The 17,577-nt window shown below is 35.8% G+C and overlaps 1 protein-coding gene across 5 annotated transcripts in view; it reads left to right on the top strand.

Moving 5' to 3' along the window:
• Nucleotides 1-17,577, top strand: part of LOC125670995 (uncharacterized) — a 180,054-nt gene that overhangs the window by 14,342 nt on the left and 148,135 nt on the right. For all 5 annotated transcript variants that reach the window (XM_056162783.1, XM_056162780.1, XM_056162784.1 and 2 more), the window contains one exon: nt 12,682-12,834. In XM_056162783.1, coding sequence (XP_056018758.1) covers nt 12,700-12,834 — 135 coding nt within the window. In that variant the 5' untranslated portion in view covers nt 12,682-12,699. The remainder of the gene's footprint in view (nt 1-12,681; nt 12,835-17,577) is intronic.

The raw sequence follows: 17,577 nt of genomic DNA, 5'->3' as shown, positions 1-17,577 counted from the left end.
GCCATGACTTCTTTGTTCTTTGACATAGGCATACCATATTTAACACATGAGTGTATCACCATGAGACGATGTGTTGGGTACCTTCATGACCTCTACATGACCTTGAACTTTGACCTCAAGGTCAAAATTGATTATAGGATTTTGACATAGTCATACCATAAGACATGGGTGTATCACCATGAGACTATGTGTCATGTACATTCATGACCTCTTTATTACCTTGACCTTTGATCTCAAGGTCAAAATTATAGGTTTATGCCATGGATTTGTGTTTGGACTATATCTTCCATTTTCTTCTACAAAGGCATACCATATTTTTACACTCAGGAAAGAGGTAATTTATACCTATTAACAACACCCTTTGGGAGATTGGGGTAAGCGGGGGGTATTCTTAGTGAGCATTGCTCACAGTACCTCTTGTTAAAACATGAACACAAAGTATTCATCTACAGAAATAACATTCTTATTATTATCTGGAAGATTGTTAAATTTCGTCTGATACGTCAAATGTTGTATCTATAATTAGCATATGTAAATCAGATAAACAAGAGAGACAACTCAGTTTCGTGGAGATCGTGTGACAAGACTATTTTACTGTATTAAAATAAAATTCAAATACATGTATATAAGAGTAGAATATAAATTAATCCATATCAATTAACCATGCTTCCGGTGTCAACTGACTCTGTGCAATATTTCAAAACAAGGCACAGAAATTCCTAAAACATCGCACAGCTTCAATTAAACTTCTGCTGTTTTTGTTGATCTTCCGTACAATCATAAAATTTCAGTGTGGGGGAAATTGCATGTACTCGATCAGCAGCTATTAAACAAAGTTCAAATAACAACAATATTTTAAAATGAAGAAAAATTTCTTTTATTTAGGTGGTGGGATGAAAACTTCCCATTTTCAGTTCTGTTTTAATATTTAAAAGAGCCAAAAGAAAACAAGAATATCATACACAAGACGAAAGGGAGACTATCAAAAGCAAAGCTCGCACACTGGGGTTTTATGCCCTGAACCACTCGAGGGTTCCCTTCTGCCCCTGTCTGAGGTACTAAATTTCCCTGCCCTTTTGAAGCTGCTGTGGGAATCACTAGAAGAGTATAAAAAGAAGGTCTTCCGTTGAAGAAAAAGAAACCGAAGAATAACAAAGTCATCCGTTGAAGGCCTTAATAAATAACTAGAAGAGGTCTCATTGCGATCAACAAGTAGGTCTTCTATAAGATTAAGAATAGATAGGGATATGACGGTAAGAAAAAATAAGTGTTTCTCAATTCTGGATTTCTAAATACTGAATGTTGAGAAGTACTATTATAAAGAGCATAAGCATCTCAATATTCTAGAAATTTTTAACCTGAACTTGGAGATATACTTAAAAGACATAAGACTCTTCTGGCCCCTTATTAGAAGGGCCAGTCCCTTCTAATAAATATCAAAAGAAAAGGTCTTCTGTTATCAAATATTTTTTGTTCAATAAGTACAAATGTATTCAGAAATTCCTTAAAGCAATACAAGCTGTAACTGATGGAAAATAAATTGAAAAATAAAAGAACAAATATTTTAACATATTTTTGATTGAATATATATAACTTCATAGAATCAGAGTGAATCTGAAGCTATAGGCCAATCTGAAAACATGCGTTATCTTTCCTTGATTTGAAACGTAGTGCGCTTGCATAACAGTAGTTTAAGACTTCCAGGTAGTATATTCAAGAAGCGTCATTATCAACAGTGCAGAAGGCCACAAAGATATTGCTGTATAATTTTACAGCAATCACGCCAACAAATATGTTAACGTTAATAAAAAATCACAAGGTTTCCTTCATACACATGAAAATAACCAACTTTGCATGTAAAAATAATAGAAAATTATTGTTGTAAATAGAGGAGGACCCCTCCCCCCCTAGAATGTTCTATTGTTAAAGTGATGTAATTTCCTACAGAGGGCCTGTCCCGAGACACAGTTAGATTATTTTAACTATATACCACCCCCCCCCCCCCATCCAGGATTTCACGTGTTTTATGACCGAATTAAATTAATATATACAATGTGTCATATATTGCATAAATTTCCTCAGGATCTTTACTCTGAACCTTAACTTATAACCCCGTGTTTTAACACAGTCAGATTTATAATAAAATATCAGAAGTTGCTTGTTCAATATCAATGTAGTACATTCAGCAATAGAAGTTCTGACATGATGTACGTCTAGGTATGTCGGACTGACACTTCTCACCGTGTACAATGCCACATGCGGGGACCATGATCGGTGTAGCGCGGGGATGTGAATTCGAAGCGAAGAAGTAGGTCAATAAGTATTCAAAGACTGATTGTGTTTAATCAAAATAAATCCAGATAGCCAAAAGTATTGCACAGAAGACAATGGTTATTGACAAGCTAGCATGTCTAGCAATTGGGGAGTTTAGAACTCTTTGGAAATACCCCTGACTCGATCAAGAAATTCTTTTTTGTTTCCATTAACATTTTCTTACCCTCTTGTAGAAATGATTTCAACTGTTTTCGATTAACACTTAAAATATTGTGCAGTCTAATTGTGTTACTTATACCCGGAAGTTGTCATAGTCACACTAAATGTTAGAATACAAAGAAAGACAAGTCACATTTTTGGACAGGCCTATAACCCGTCAAATCAGCAGAAAATGTGGATTCATTAATCATTGTCATCAGCTAGCTGTCAGTAATTCCTGTCGACTTTTGTTGTTGTTCTTATGAGATCCGGGTTAGAATAGAGCCTCATTACCCCTTAATTGTTGTAAGAGGCAAAATTCAAGGCCCCGGCCGTGTCACAGCAGGTGTGGTACGATATGCATTTTTTCCCAAGGATATTAACCCAACTTTGAGGGTGTGTATTGTACTTAAATTTTTTCAATTCCAATTCTTTTATTTCTTTGAGCCAAACAGCTCATCAGAGTAACAATTGAACACAATGATAATTGAAGGTAATTCAGAGAGAGAAAGAGAGTGAACGTACAAAATAAACACTAAACAGGTAAAAAATTAAACATTAATGCGACATTTTCTTAATAATATAGCAGCACTTAAAATTTTTCCCAATTTCAACAAATTGCTGACATTACTAGTAGTTAATGATTGAATTAATTTAAAAACATTTGGTCTAGAATAATAATACTTTTTCAATTTTTTTTTCTCTCAAATCGTGTTATACAGTGGACATTTCAATATGAAATGAAATTCGTCCTCAATATCATGGAGATCACAACATGTACATAATCCATTATAGATTTGATTATGTTGTAGTGTCTACCTAATTCAATATTCAAAAGATGGTTAGACAACCTAAATTTAGTTAATAACCTTCTGTATTTTTTATCTTTGGGTTTTGTAAAATATGTTTGCAAACAGAAATTATCGATAAAGTGTTGGTAATTAAGGTGTTGCTATAAGTATTATAAGCCTCTTGAAGATCTAACAATATTTTCTAACATATTTTGCGTGTTTATATACATCTACTAGAAGATTGATTGAATATTGTTTAACGTCCCTCCCGAGAATATTTCACTCATATGGAGACGTCACCACTGCCGGTGAAGGGCTGCAAAATTTAGGCCTATGCTCGGCACTTATGGCCATTGAGTAGGGAGGGATCTTTATCGTGCCACACCTGCTGTGACACGGGACCTCGGTTTTAGCGGTCTCATCCGAAGGACCACCCCATTTAGTCGCCTCTTACGACAAGCAAGGGGGTACTGAGGACCTATTCTAACCCAGATCCCCACGGGACTCTACTAGAAGAAAATACATGTATGTATAAAAAAAGTGTATAACAGAAAAATATTTAAGGTGGCTCACTACACCCTGAAATAGTTTCTTAAATCAGTACAAATTGATTTAATCATTAAAGATATGATATGATATATAATATGTATATATGCCAAAAAGGCAGACAATATGCAAATTTGGATAAAAACATGATTTTCAAAAAAAATTATTTCAACCATATGAGCAAAAGACTGGGGATTTGAACTCGAGATATGTGGTTCACCGGCCAGCCCAATGCTTTAACCACTGAGCTATGATGATAGAAAAACAAATTGATCGATACAAATAATTTCACAAAACATTTTTAAAAACCGCCATCTTGTGACGAAGTGTCATAAAGAGTATAATGTAGTGAGCTTAATTATAACCTTAAAGTCTACGTGATTTTCTGACCATGTATAGTTTAAACCAAGTGATGGCAATTCATTTTTAATATGGAAAACCCATTTGTCATTTTGTATACCACTAAATTGTAACAATTTAAGACTAGCAATTTTCTGTTTATAATTTGAACCAATATTTGAAAATTCCAAGTTTCACTGTAGCAACCAATTTACTTAAGGGTGCTGTTAAACGCTAGACCCATAATTAATTTATCACCTGGGGCCTATAGTTCCAACTTGACAGATTCAGATTCTTTTATTTCTTTGAGCCATTAACTGACTCTTCAGAGTAACAATACAACAATTGTACAGGTAATTCAGAGTAAGAGAGGGGCTGGAAAGGAGAATGAACTGAAGCGGTTGAGAGTTATTCCCCTTTGCAGTATTTTGTAAATCAAGAAATCATTGTATATAATTTAATTAACGTGTTAATTGATTAAAAGAAATTACAAGAATGAATGTTGTATGTATATAAATAAGATGAAAATGAATGTTTGGTTCAGATGAGCAAAGTAAGCTCAAAAATCGGATTCTTGCCTATAGAAAATTATGCTTATTGACGTAAAGATTATTTATGTAGGAAAAAGGCCGGGGTGCTAGTGTGAATTGACGTGTTCAACTTGCATGACGACGAATTATTGTCAGGCTTAAGTACATAATAAAGACCATAGTCGTGAGAGTCAGACCTAGTGTAAGTAGTTTTCATAGTTATACTACTGTTTGAAGATTGGCAAGTGACCAAGTGATCACAAAGAGCCAAGTTGACTACAGGTCGTGTGGCTATACTAGTGTTTGCATAAGGCAAGTGCGGGTGACCAAGTGGCAAGCTACCAAGTGGCAAGTGCGGATGACCAAGTGGCAAGCTACCAAGTGGCAAGTGCGGGTGACCAAGTGGCAAGCTGCCAAGTGGTGTGAGTAAGCCAAGTGGCAAGCTGCCAAGTTGTGTGGGTAGCCAAGAGGCAGCACCTTGATTAAAATAGGCATAAGTGATTTCTCTCTGTTAATTATAGCACTAGGCAAGTGACACAAGCATATCTGTATATTCGAATTTGTTTTACACTTAGACAAGTGTCCATTATCTGTATATTTTGCATTCGTTATTATCCTTAAAAGACTTGGGCAAACCAAGTACGATCCCAAGGAGATCGCTCGGGTCTCGCACATTACAGAACGTACAAAGTAAATAAGTAAAAATTGAACATCAATGTGACTTTTTCTTAAAGGGAAAGAACCCTAACCACATTATTGCTTTTATGAATAAAGCATCACTTACTGATATCGTAAATAATGGTCTTTAACAACAAAAATCCTTGCTTAACAATTAAATCAATATTAATCTATCATGTATTTTAAATTACCCACCGCTAAGAGAGCAGCCATTGATGTTTAATTTGAATAATGTCCCACCTTCTGTTCCGGTTTATTTCATCAGGATCTAAGCACTGTAAACATGACAAGTCACGAACAGTTAAGTTTTGAGTCGTATAGATTTGAGCCCGTTTTTCGCAAGAAGAAATTGAGAAAAGAAGACGTTTAGTTGAGTCGCAGATCAGGCAGACGGTAAATGTTTCTTCATACAAATGTCTCGAACCTCAACTTGTCATTACACAAATGATGGATCCACAGTTTACGTATAGTCTTTTCTTTTCAAATGACTTGGTTTGGTCGGGAATTTCGAAAAAAACCCCAACTTTTTTCACATCTCCCCTTTGCATAAGTGTAATTAACTGCTTGACAGGAAGGCATCAACCTATTTATTCGTAAGATCTACCACATGCTTATCTTTGATGATCTTAGAATCTCATCAAAACCGGAATGGACGGTGTGACGTCAAAATTATTGATTTTTGTGGTCTTGAATACAAAAAAGTTGCACATCATGGCAGCCTCTATAGATCGCGGGAATTTCAATTTTTAACGTTTTCAAATTAGTACTGAAGCTTATCTAGGCCATATATCAACAGAATAATATGACAAATATTAATCCTATCATTTATCTTGTAAAAATCTTTTGGGTTGCCTTTCCCTTTAATAGTATAGCAGCAATCAAAACTTTTCCCAACTGAATCACTGACTCCTGACAGAGAACTAGATAAACGTTAATTTTCATTTTGATAATGAATGAAATGTTGTACAAGCAACAATCAAAATGCACTTAGGCATAAAAAGAATCAAGCGAACATATTTGTAAGGTCTTTACAATGTATGTACAATACGACCTGAAGTAATTCCTTGAAGCTTAGCACTCACTCACTGCGGTAGACAGTCCTTGGTGATCATGTTTGTGATGAAAACAGTTATTTTTCCGGGATCTGTAATTAATGGCATTTTTGCAGCGAAATCAACAGGAAATTTTCAATTCAAGATTTTCACGAACATTTTAGTGATGATTCTGACAGATGTCGGTCTTTAATATGATACAGTTGAATATGTTTGTTGTCCCTCCACAAAATGCAAGTTCAATTTCACATAATGTACATTTCATCGTTTTTACATCATGAGATCGTTTAAAGTATGTACAAACAGTGGATTTCAGAGGCATGTTTACAGACCTACATCCACACTCAAATAATTTATTTGAACATGAACAAATTAAAACCAGTTTGAGTTTATAACGTACCTTGCATGATTTTTACTCACAAAAACACTGAAGCATTTAGAATTTATGAACATTACTAAAACAGCTATTTTTAATGAGTACTCGACTATGGAAAATTTAGTCGATGATCCGTATGATCGAGCAATAGTCGAATACTTAAGTTCTCGTTGACATCTCTAAAAATAATGTCAAAATTGCATATTGTTTGCCTTTTTGACATGTGTACTCATTACATATCATCATATCTTTCATGATTAAATTATTTCATGCTGATTTGATAAACTCTTTCAAGGTGTAGTGGATCGAGCCACCTGAATGCCAAAACTTTTCCAGATACAGCTAGTCAGCTTACATATTTTAAAGAATGATAATTACATTATTTCAGAAGGTCATGGATTCCAGCCCTTGGCTGCATCTGACTTAAGACATAAAAATAGGAAGCGACTGCTCCTTCACCAAACAGTTGCAATTTAGAAGTGAGAGTTACAGGTCTTTTGGATGAGACCTTAAAATCAAAGTCCAGTGTTGTGGCAGGTGTTCGCATAATAAAAAACCCTTACTGCTACAGCCCTGAGCACCATGCATGCATATGTCTAAATCTGTGGTCCTTCACCTACTGCTGGTAGATCAAACAAAAAACCATTATTTTATTTTCTCATGTATAACATGTACTGGTGTGTGAACTTTGTTGGAACACTTCAATTACATTCTTGTATACCATCACTGTAGTATGTTGTCAGATCTCAGCAAAATTTGGTATGTAGTGGTAGTTGAGGTATCTGAAAATGGTCGTCAAATATGTATCAAATTTTCAACGTTTTCGATCTCATCAAAATTTGGCAAGTGAGGGTCCTCAGTAGAGGATGTTGTATAAAATGGTAAATTATAAAAATGGTTGAAATGTTTAAAATGGCCACTGAAAATGTGTCAATTATTCATGGTTGTTTTATCTCAACAAAATTTTATATGTAGTGATAGTTATTGATAAAATATTAATTGTATTTGAAATTTTGAACAAAGGCTGTGATCGATTTTTAAAATGGCCACCAAAAATGTGTCAAACTTCTGATTCAAAATGTATAGGGGAATTCCTGACCAATTTTTTTCAATGGTTTTTGAAAATGGTTTTAAAAGAATTCTCAGGATTTTGCGTGTCTTGAGGGTGGGGGATGCAATCAAAATTATACAAAATCCATTTAGGTAAATAACCTATAATTTTTTAAAGTTTTAAAATGGGTACAATTTTCATAATAGGTGTTTGAAGCATATATAATTTCCTGTTGGTTTGATATGTAAAATATAATATCTCCATTAACTAATAGCTCATTTAAAGCTTGTTTTTTCTTTATTACACATATTACACTTGTGCTGAAAGGGTTTCCTAACATTTCAAGGGATCTCGGGAGAATTTTGCAAGAGGAGTGTGTAAAGTCTAAAAACAATATGTTGTTTTATACAGAAAGTATTGGTAGACTTTAATAAAGCAATTTCTTTTCTGGGTGGGGATTCATTTAGGAGACTTTCATAACAGCTTCCTGTTACATTTATTACTTGTGATGTTAATGATATATTTATAGTTCAGAAATAAATTTCATTTTTAGGTCACCTGAGTAAACTCAGGTGACCTATTGCAATTGGTTGTCGTCCGTTGTGTATTAACAAATGGATATTTTTAACTTCCTCTTAATAACTACTATTCCAATTCTTTTCAAATTTGATATGAAGCATCTTTAGGACAAGGGGGACATAAATTGTAAATTTCAGGACTCCTGCAACCCTGGGGCCTCAGGGGTGGGCATGATCTCCAGGATAGGGGATTTGACCCCAGGGTGGGGCCAAACTTGGTATATGATGTTTATATGTAAAACACTTTAGGACGACAGACCTAATTTGAAATTTTTCACTTCGTCGCAGAAAGCCACGCACATCGCTATTTACAATCTCCGTGCATTGTGACGCTGCAATTGTGAACATGCGAAATTTACGAAATCCATATTTCATATAAATTTTTCAATAAAGTCGATCTATAGAATTTCCGTAACTTTTGTATCTGTGAATCCGTGACTTTAAAAAATCTGTCCGTGATTCTTCCGTGTTTTGTGTGTAATTTCTGGGATTCCATAATTGTCCGTGTTTTGACAACCTCCCGCGCATATGCCATGAATCAAACTGTCATAGTAACGAAGTAAAAAAAAAAATGTAGACTCTCTTGTTATTAAAATTTTACTTCTGAATATAGTTTATATCATGAATATTCTTATTAATAGTAATTACTGTATTACTCTATAAACAATTAACGATTTACGGCATGCACCAGAAGCGTATTACTCAAAAACCGACGATAATATCTGTTTACAACCAATCGCGGAAAAGAGGGTAGAATTATATTTTGAAATATTTCGACCATTCATTAAAACGACACGGAAAAATGACAAACCCGTATCAATCAACAACTGCAACCGAACAACAGAGGCAGGGCCGGGGGGATATAGTTTCTCTCTTGACTGACAATTAAGATGCTATCTTAAAATGATATTTTATTACTACACCAAAGCAGAATAATTCCTCTTCTGACAACAAAGCAAATCATTCAGTCATAATGCTATAGGTTGTGACGTTGAATACGCTGCTAGCTGGGCTTTGTATTTGACGTCACAATGCCGAATTGCGCGGAAAATCGATGCTGCCGTTGAATAGTTTGAAGACTTAATATATCATCCTAGCGCAGATCTTAGCACAGAACCGTTCACATGGCAGAAATACATATATTTTGGCGAAAATAGTCGGCTTCTCGTCATCTTTTGATATACAAACAAAGTCAAAACTGGAGACCAACACCTTGAGGTTTAAATTGTGGAAGTTTCTCACAAGTGGATACCATGTGGTATTCAGCAGGGTCTGTATCCAAAATATAAACTTAAAGAATTAAAACAGATCACCAACACATAGTGAGAATGCAGGATACACTTTATTGGTTGACTGGTTTCGACCAGAGGGCGGTCGTCATCAGAACTGATGACGACCGCCCTCTGGTCGAAACCGGTCAACCAATAAAGTGTATCCTGCATTCTCACTATGTGTTGGTGATCTGTTTTAATTCTTTAAGTTTATCTTTTGATATAGAGAAAAATTATACAGGTAGAATAATGCTTTAGTTACTCATGTCTGAGATTGCAATTGCCAATCAACATGTACCACGTATTACATAAACATATTTATGCATTTACATTCAATACAATTACAAGAAATGTCAGAATTCCTTTATTGAAATAAATTTATGCTATTTATGCTATACTCATAAGCTTAACTCATAAAAATGTTTCAGGGAATAGAAGTCCATTTTGTTTCTGAGAGTGTTCATCAGAAAAATCTTGTAAATGATGATGACACTTGAAGTACATGTTAGATCTTATCTTGAAAATGTCCGATAAGTCATGTACTTGGTCTCCGATCAATATAAAATATGTATGCTTTTATTCAAACATTTGAACTTTTTAAATTTATTTAGAAAGGTTAAAGATTATGAAAATGAAAACAAAATGTGCACATTACATATATATACAAATCCGTTGTCTTAATTAAGCTGGTTACTGAGCTCTATATCGGATTTATTGAATTTGTGACAGCTAGCTAGTTCATACATTACATATTTTGACACACTCCTGGAATATTATGCAATGACTCGGTGTTTACATATGATTGGTGAACTTTTTTCTAATCCATATGATTATTTAGCATAAAGGAAAAGTATGAAACTACAAGTAGAAAACCTATCCATTTCTTATTTAATGACATTTTCCGTGACAACTGGCCAAAAATCGTCCTTTGACATGCTCCCCTGAAAAACAATTGCGAGTGACCAATACTTTTTTTCTTACAATTAGTATAAGCTTTAATATTGTCTTTTTAAAATCATTCTTTAATTTGGATTAAAACTCTATTGTAGATTTTTTAAAATTTTAACTTTTATATTGCACATTGGGAATTTCTCTATATTTCCTTTGCAATTACGACTACTTCATTGCCAACTTTTGAAACGCCCCCCGCTGAAAATCAAATATGATTTTCATTTGTTTTTTCCATTGATTTTAACTCATTAATGCATGCTTTACCTTATATCAAAATTTGAATAAAATCTCTATTGTAGAAACGAATTAGGTCCGTCACCCTTAAATAACATCTTCTTTTAAGTGCTATGGATACTAAATTGAAACCAAATGGATATTTAGGAAGAGAGGTATAGTCCTGTACCAAAATTGAAAATTTGATGATCCCAAGGGGCAAAATGGTCAGTTATTGAATGTGTGAACAATTGAACATTTTTAACTTCTTTTAGACAAGTACCATTCTAATTTCTTTCAAATTTGATATGAAGCATCTTTGGGACAAAGGGGACATGAATTGTAAATTTCAGAACTCCTGCACCCCTTTGACCTTAGTGGAGGAGCAAAAATTGACCAGTTTTCAAAAATCTTCTTCTCAAGAACCGCACACGTGTAAGAAAAACTAAATGCATAGTCATGTAGAGCAGGAAGGCCTCTACCAAAATTATAACTTTCATGATCCCCGGGGTAGGGGTTCTGACCCCAGGGTGGGACTAAACTTGGTATATAGTGTTTATGTGTAAAACACTTATTATAAATAACATCTTCGTTAGGTCTGGTCTATTGATACTAAATTTAAACTAAATGGATATTTAGAAAGAGCAGGTAGTCCTTTACCAAAATTGTAAATTTGATGATCCCAGGGTATGGGTTTTGGTATCAGGGTGGGGCCAATATGGTCATGTTATTGATTTTTAACTTCTTTTTGATAACTGCCATTCCAATTCCGTTGAAATTTGGTAAGAAGCATCTTTGGGGTCTTAGGGGAGGGACAAAAACTGCCACAAAATTGACCAATTTTCATGCTTAGTGATGTAGAGCAGGAAGGCCTCTACCAGAATTGTAACTTTCATGATCCCTGGGTTAGGGGTTTTGACCCCAGGGTGGGGCCAAACTTGGTGTATAGTGTTTATGTGTAAAAAATAAAATAACATCTTTAGTGCTATTGATACTAAATCAAAACTAAATGGATATTTAGAAGGAGTAGGTAGTACTTTGTCTTTTCCAAAATTGTAAATTCCATGATTCTAGGGGATGAGGGTTTGGTTTCAGGGTGATGCCAAAATTATAAATGATTATTGTGTTAATGATTTGAAGGACTTCTTTAAGTTTGCTGATACAGTATAAAATCTAAATGCATGTTTAAGAATAGCAGAAAAGGATGTACAAAAAAATGGTGAGTTTCGCAACCCCAGGGTTTTCTAGTATGGGTTCAAATTAGTCATATCGTTTGTTAATATATATTACATTATGTAAATTAGCCTTTCATCAGTATATATGCATGCACTTTTGAGGGCATTGAAGTTTTAAGAACACATCTTTATTTGATACTGTTTAATATTAGAAATTAGCTTAGATATTCAGAACAGGAAATTGTTTCTAGATTTCATAGCCCTTGCATTTGAGACTAGTGATACTTTTAACTAGACTAGTACTCAGGTGTCCGATAAGGCCTGTGGGCCTCTTGTTGAAAATACATGAGGAGTACGTTAATGAACTGTGGCACTTTTTGCTTCATGAAGTGCTATAATGTCAGTGTGAATTTTATGGATGATGCCCTCATGTATTTTCAAAAGTGAATTTTATTTCTTATATTTGCATTCTATTTTCATTTCTGTCAGAATTCCCAGCTGTGAAATAGATGTACTCTATTAAGATTCATGCATGCATTGTTCACAAATGCAGTGCAGTCATGAGGAAATGGCTAGCTATCAATACAATTTGTAAAGAGATTAAATGCAAAAATGTTGGAAATATGAATATTTCAAAATGTACACATGTATGCTGCAGGCGGCGCTTCCACCAGTGATGGGGGACCTGCTGGATTACTTTGAGGCTAGGAATCACTCTCTGGACAAAGTAGACGTCAGCCACTCCCTGTGTCTGGACAGCAAGTTCACTTCCTGTATCACCTTTAATGGCATCCCAATCCTGCCACCTGTGGTATCATTTTGTTTGAGTTTTCATCTATGTATGATTTTCATAGTGCATATCCTGAAATTCTTTTTGCTTTAATAAGAAATCAATGTCAAGTTTGTTATGAACTCATGGAAAATGTGATTGCCTTAAATTATCATGTTTTTAGTCCCCTACCGACAAAGTTGACGGGGACATTTGGTTTGCGCTCCATCCGTCTGTGTGTCTCTCCGTTTACTTTAGGTTTGTGCTCCGTCCGTCTGTCCGTCAGTCCAGTTTTCCGCACTTTTTTCTCTGTTCTTGCAGATATTTATTTTACATCTGGTACATTGCTTTGCCATAACAAGTTACAGATCAAGTTTGAATTTTGTCTCGGTCCGTCGATTTTTCATTTAGTTAGCCCTTGAACTTAGAAAAATAGCATAAATTATCAGTTTTCCGGACTCTTTTAGGTCACCTGAGTAAACTCAGAAAAACCCCCTGAATATATAGTGATGTAGAGCAAGAAGGCCTCTACCAAAATTGTAAATTTCACGATTCCCGGGGTAAGGGTTCTGACCTCGGGGAGGGGCCAAATTTGGTTTAAATTGTTTATGTGTAAAACACTTAAATAACGTCTTCTTTAGTGCTATTTAAACTAAATTTAAACTAAATGAATATTTAGAAAGAGCAGATAGTCCTTTTCCAAAATAGTAAATTTGTTGATCCCAGGGGTAAGGGTTTTGGTATCAGGTTGGAGCCAAAATGGTCAGTTAATTAATGTGTGAACAATATAACATTTTTAACTTCTTCTTGACAAGTACAGTAAAAACTGCCATAGCGACCCACTGTATTAAGCGACTCATTGTCGTATGTGACCGTAAAAGGTTCCCCCCAAGACGTTACCCTACATATTGTACCTGTATTAAATGACCACCTGTCTGACGCGACGAACGACCATGATGTTTACAACCTTTTCGTGTAATTTCATGAAATTTTACCTTTATTTAACGACTGGGCTTTTAGTCATTGGATATAAAATTTGAAAATTCAAGTCTTTCAGAATGATTATTTTTTTATTGTTGTTTTTTTTCCTTTATCAATTTTTTCACCACTCACTCACTATCTGAGTTTATTGTCTGTGTTCCCTTCGTCAGGGGTTTGATGTTGTCTGGTTGTCCTTATGCTAAGTCTTCAGTGATCACGATCGTGGTGATTGACTGTGTCCATTTGCCACTGCTTACGGTCTTGCCTGATGGTTTCTTTCCATGTCTTCTTAGGGCACCCGGCTTTCTTTTTGCTTTCCAGTCTTAGGTCTCTGCAAGTGCTGATAGACCCCTTGCTTCTTTCAACATGCCCAAACCAGTGAAGACGGTTTGCCCTTATTAGTACATCAAGTTTTGGGATGGCCAATTGCTCAAGAAAGGTGTCTGACCTAATGTTCTGGATCTGGTCTGGCTTTACATTGCATATCCACCTAATCATAGACTTGTCATTTCTCTGGAGTCGGGCGAGTGAGGACCTCACTCAGAGGGCCCAACACTCACTGCCATACAACATCACGCTTCTTACGCAGCTATCATAGACCTTACCCCTGGTGATAATTGGGATGGCTCGAGATGTTAGGATTAGGAGAAGTTCTCTGAACTTTCCCCAAGCTGTCTTGACTCTGATGGTCGAACTTAGTTCGCAGCCACCTCCAGCACTCACAGGCTTTCAAGCGGGCCCTTATTTTCCTTATTTTTCTACAACAGCCCTTATTTTCCTTATTTGAGCTTTAGAATCTTAAAAAAAACCTAATTTTTTGTTGAAATTCCTACATTTTCAAATTTTGAAAGTTTAAATAAATTTGACATAAAGTAAGTGTTGGAATTTATTAAATTTAGTCGTAGTATACTTTCAGAAAATGAATATGTTGATTAAATGTACATCTCAGAAGACATCTTGATGGTTATCAGCTATATTCAGCATTGATTGTGAGCCATGGGAGTCCACCTGAATTATATCATATGGTTTGTGCTGAATGCCGAATATGGCTGTTGATGACCACTGGTATGATCTTCTGAGTGGGTAATTAGTTTTTGTATTATTGCTCTTGCAAATGGTGAGTAAAACATTTTTTCTTTCCTATTGATTTGTAAAATTAACCCTTATTTTTGACTAAAAAATCCTAAAAAAGGCCCTTATTTTTTTTAATAATTTTGCCCTAAAAATGGCCCTTATTTTTTGCAAAATGTCACTTGAAAGCCTGCACTCAGCATATGTCCTAGGTAGCAAAAGGAGTCTACCACCTCCAGGGTGTCCTCACCTATTTCAACTTAGGTGTAAGGGTGGCCCTCAATTGGGTGTGCTAGTCCTAGACATCTCTTACATCTGAAGTCTGGATCTGGTGTAAGTCTACCATGCACTCCGCTGCATTTTTTGTGCACCCATAGAGTGCGGTTGCACTGTATTGCATTGCTCCTAACCCCTATCTACATATCGCACATGGGTATTGATCAGAGTCCTTCAGTGAGTGGAGTTCTGGTCCACTAACTATCACTTTTGTCTTTCCGGTGTTAACCCTCAGACCTTTTGCTTCCATGCCTTTCTTCCATACTTTCAGTCTTTCTTCTAGCTCGTTCATTGTCTCTGCTATTATGACCAGGTCATCGGCATACAGTAGTTTCCATGGGCACCCTGTGCGGAACTCATTGGAGAGGGCTTCAAGGACAACAATGAATAACAAGGGACTGAGGACTGATCCTTGATGTACTCCAACATTTATACTGAAGTCATCACTGTAGGTGTCATCTACCCGTACCCTGCTTCTGGCATTCCTGTACATGCATTGTACTAGTCTGATAAGCCACTCCTCCACTCCAAGCTTGTGCATTGCCCACCATAGCACTTCTCGGGGAACCCCGTCAAAAGCCTTTTCTAGGTCAACAAATGCCATGTAAAGTCTACTGTCTGCCCCAATGTATTTCTCCTGCATTTGACGTAGAATGAAGATTGCATCTGTTGTGCCTTGACCTGTTACAAATCCAAACTGCATAGCATCGATGTCAACTTGCTGTCTAATGATGTTGTCTGTTACGCTCTGTATCACTTTCATCGTTTGTTCCAGGAGCTTCAGGCCTCTATAGTTGCCTCTTGTCAGCGCATCACCTTTGCCCTTGTAGCAGTTGATGATGTAGCTCTCTTTCCAGCTCTCTGGAACACACTCCTCTCTTATGATGGAGTTCGCTAAGTCCGACATGATCTGGATGCCTATCTTTCTGGATGCTTTCAACGTTTCAGCTACAATACCAGACGGTCCAGCTGCTTTCCCATTTTTAGCTGTTCTGAGCCAAAGGCTCAAAGAGCTAATCGTATGGCCATATGTGTGACGTGCGGTGTGCGTCAACTTTTTGGAAAAAGGGCTATATCTCAAGAACCCCTTGGCCAATTTTTGTCAAATTTGTCTCAGGGTATCCTTGGCCTAAGGGCTTTCATTTGTACTAAAACTAGGTTTGTGACCCTTTAACAAGAGGAGATAATTAGGAAAATGCAAACAAAAGTAGTGGTTGCTAAAAAATCTTCTTCTCAAGAACCACTGGGCAAATTATCACCAAACTTATGCATAAGGATGAGGATAGGTTGTAGATAAAACTTTATTCAAGGCATCATCCTGGGGCAAAGGGTTTGGTCTCAAGGTCACTTCAAAGTTGACCTTAAATTTTGTTTTGTTAAAACTTTGATATTTTGTTTAGTATAAGGACTAGGATCATCAAATTTTGTCAGTTGATGCATCTTAGGACCTAATATCATGTTGTCTCAAAAGTAGGTCATGGTGACCTACTTTTTGAATTTCGCAGGTAATTATTATTAAATGGATTTTGATGCATATCTTGGACACTTTTGAGCCTATGATCATCAAAAGTTGTCAGTTGATGGATCATGGGACCTTGAAGTGCGTCATGTAAAAAGTATGTCACCATGACCTACTTTATGAATTTTATGGCTAATCATGTATGAATACATTTTAGGTTGTTATTTCAGATACCGAGAGGTTTAGAATTATCAAACCTTGTAAGTTGATGCGTCTAGAGGCCTCGAAGCATATTTATAAAAAAAAATTAGGTCACCGTGACCTACTTTTTGAATTTTGCAGACATTTAAATTTCACATTTTCAATTTTAGATGCATATTTTGGACACTATGAAAGCTAGGATCATCAAACTTTGTCAGTTGATGCATCTTGAGTCTTCATAGTTTGTTGACCAAAAAGTAGGTCACCGTGACCTACTTTTGGAATTTTACGGCTACATTTTAATATTTCAGATACTATTTGACTTACAATTATCAAACTTTGTCAGTTGATGCATGTTGAGTCCTCAGAGTGTGTTGACTAAAAAGTAGGTCACTGTGACCTATTTTTTTTATTTTGACGGCTATATATGAATATTTCAGATACTATTTGACTTACAATCATCAAACTTTGTCAGTTGATGGGTCTTGAGTCTTCAGAGTGTGTCGACTGCAAAGTAGGTCACTGTGACCTACTTTTGGAATTTGACGTTTATATCTGAATATTTCAGATACTATTTGACTTCAATTATCAAACTTTGTCAGTTGATGCATCTTGAGTCTTTGGAGTGTGTCGACCAAAAGGTAGGTCACTGTGGTCTTCTTTTGGAATTTGATGGCTACTGTATGATATCCCCTTCATACACTATCATGTGATAGGTCTTTAAAACCTTGTTAATTGATGAATCTTGGTTAGTGAGAATTTTTGCTTGTTCTACAATGTATCAGAAGAGCGATTCT

This window comes from Ostrea edulis, chromosome 4 (genome assembly GCF_947568905.1).
Source record: "Ostrea edulis chromosome 4, xbOstEdul1.1, whole genome shotgun sequence".
NCBI lineage: Eukaryota > Metazoa > Mollusca > Bivalvia > Ostreida > Ostreidae > Ostrea > Ostrea edulis.
The sequence above is the reverse complement of the archived record's forward strand: the minus strand, read 5'-3'. Positions and strand labels throughout refer to the sequence as shown.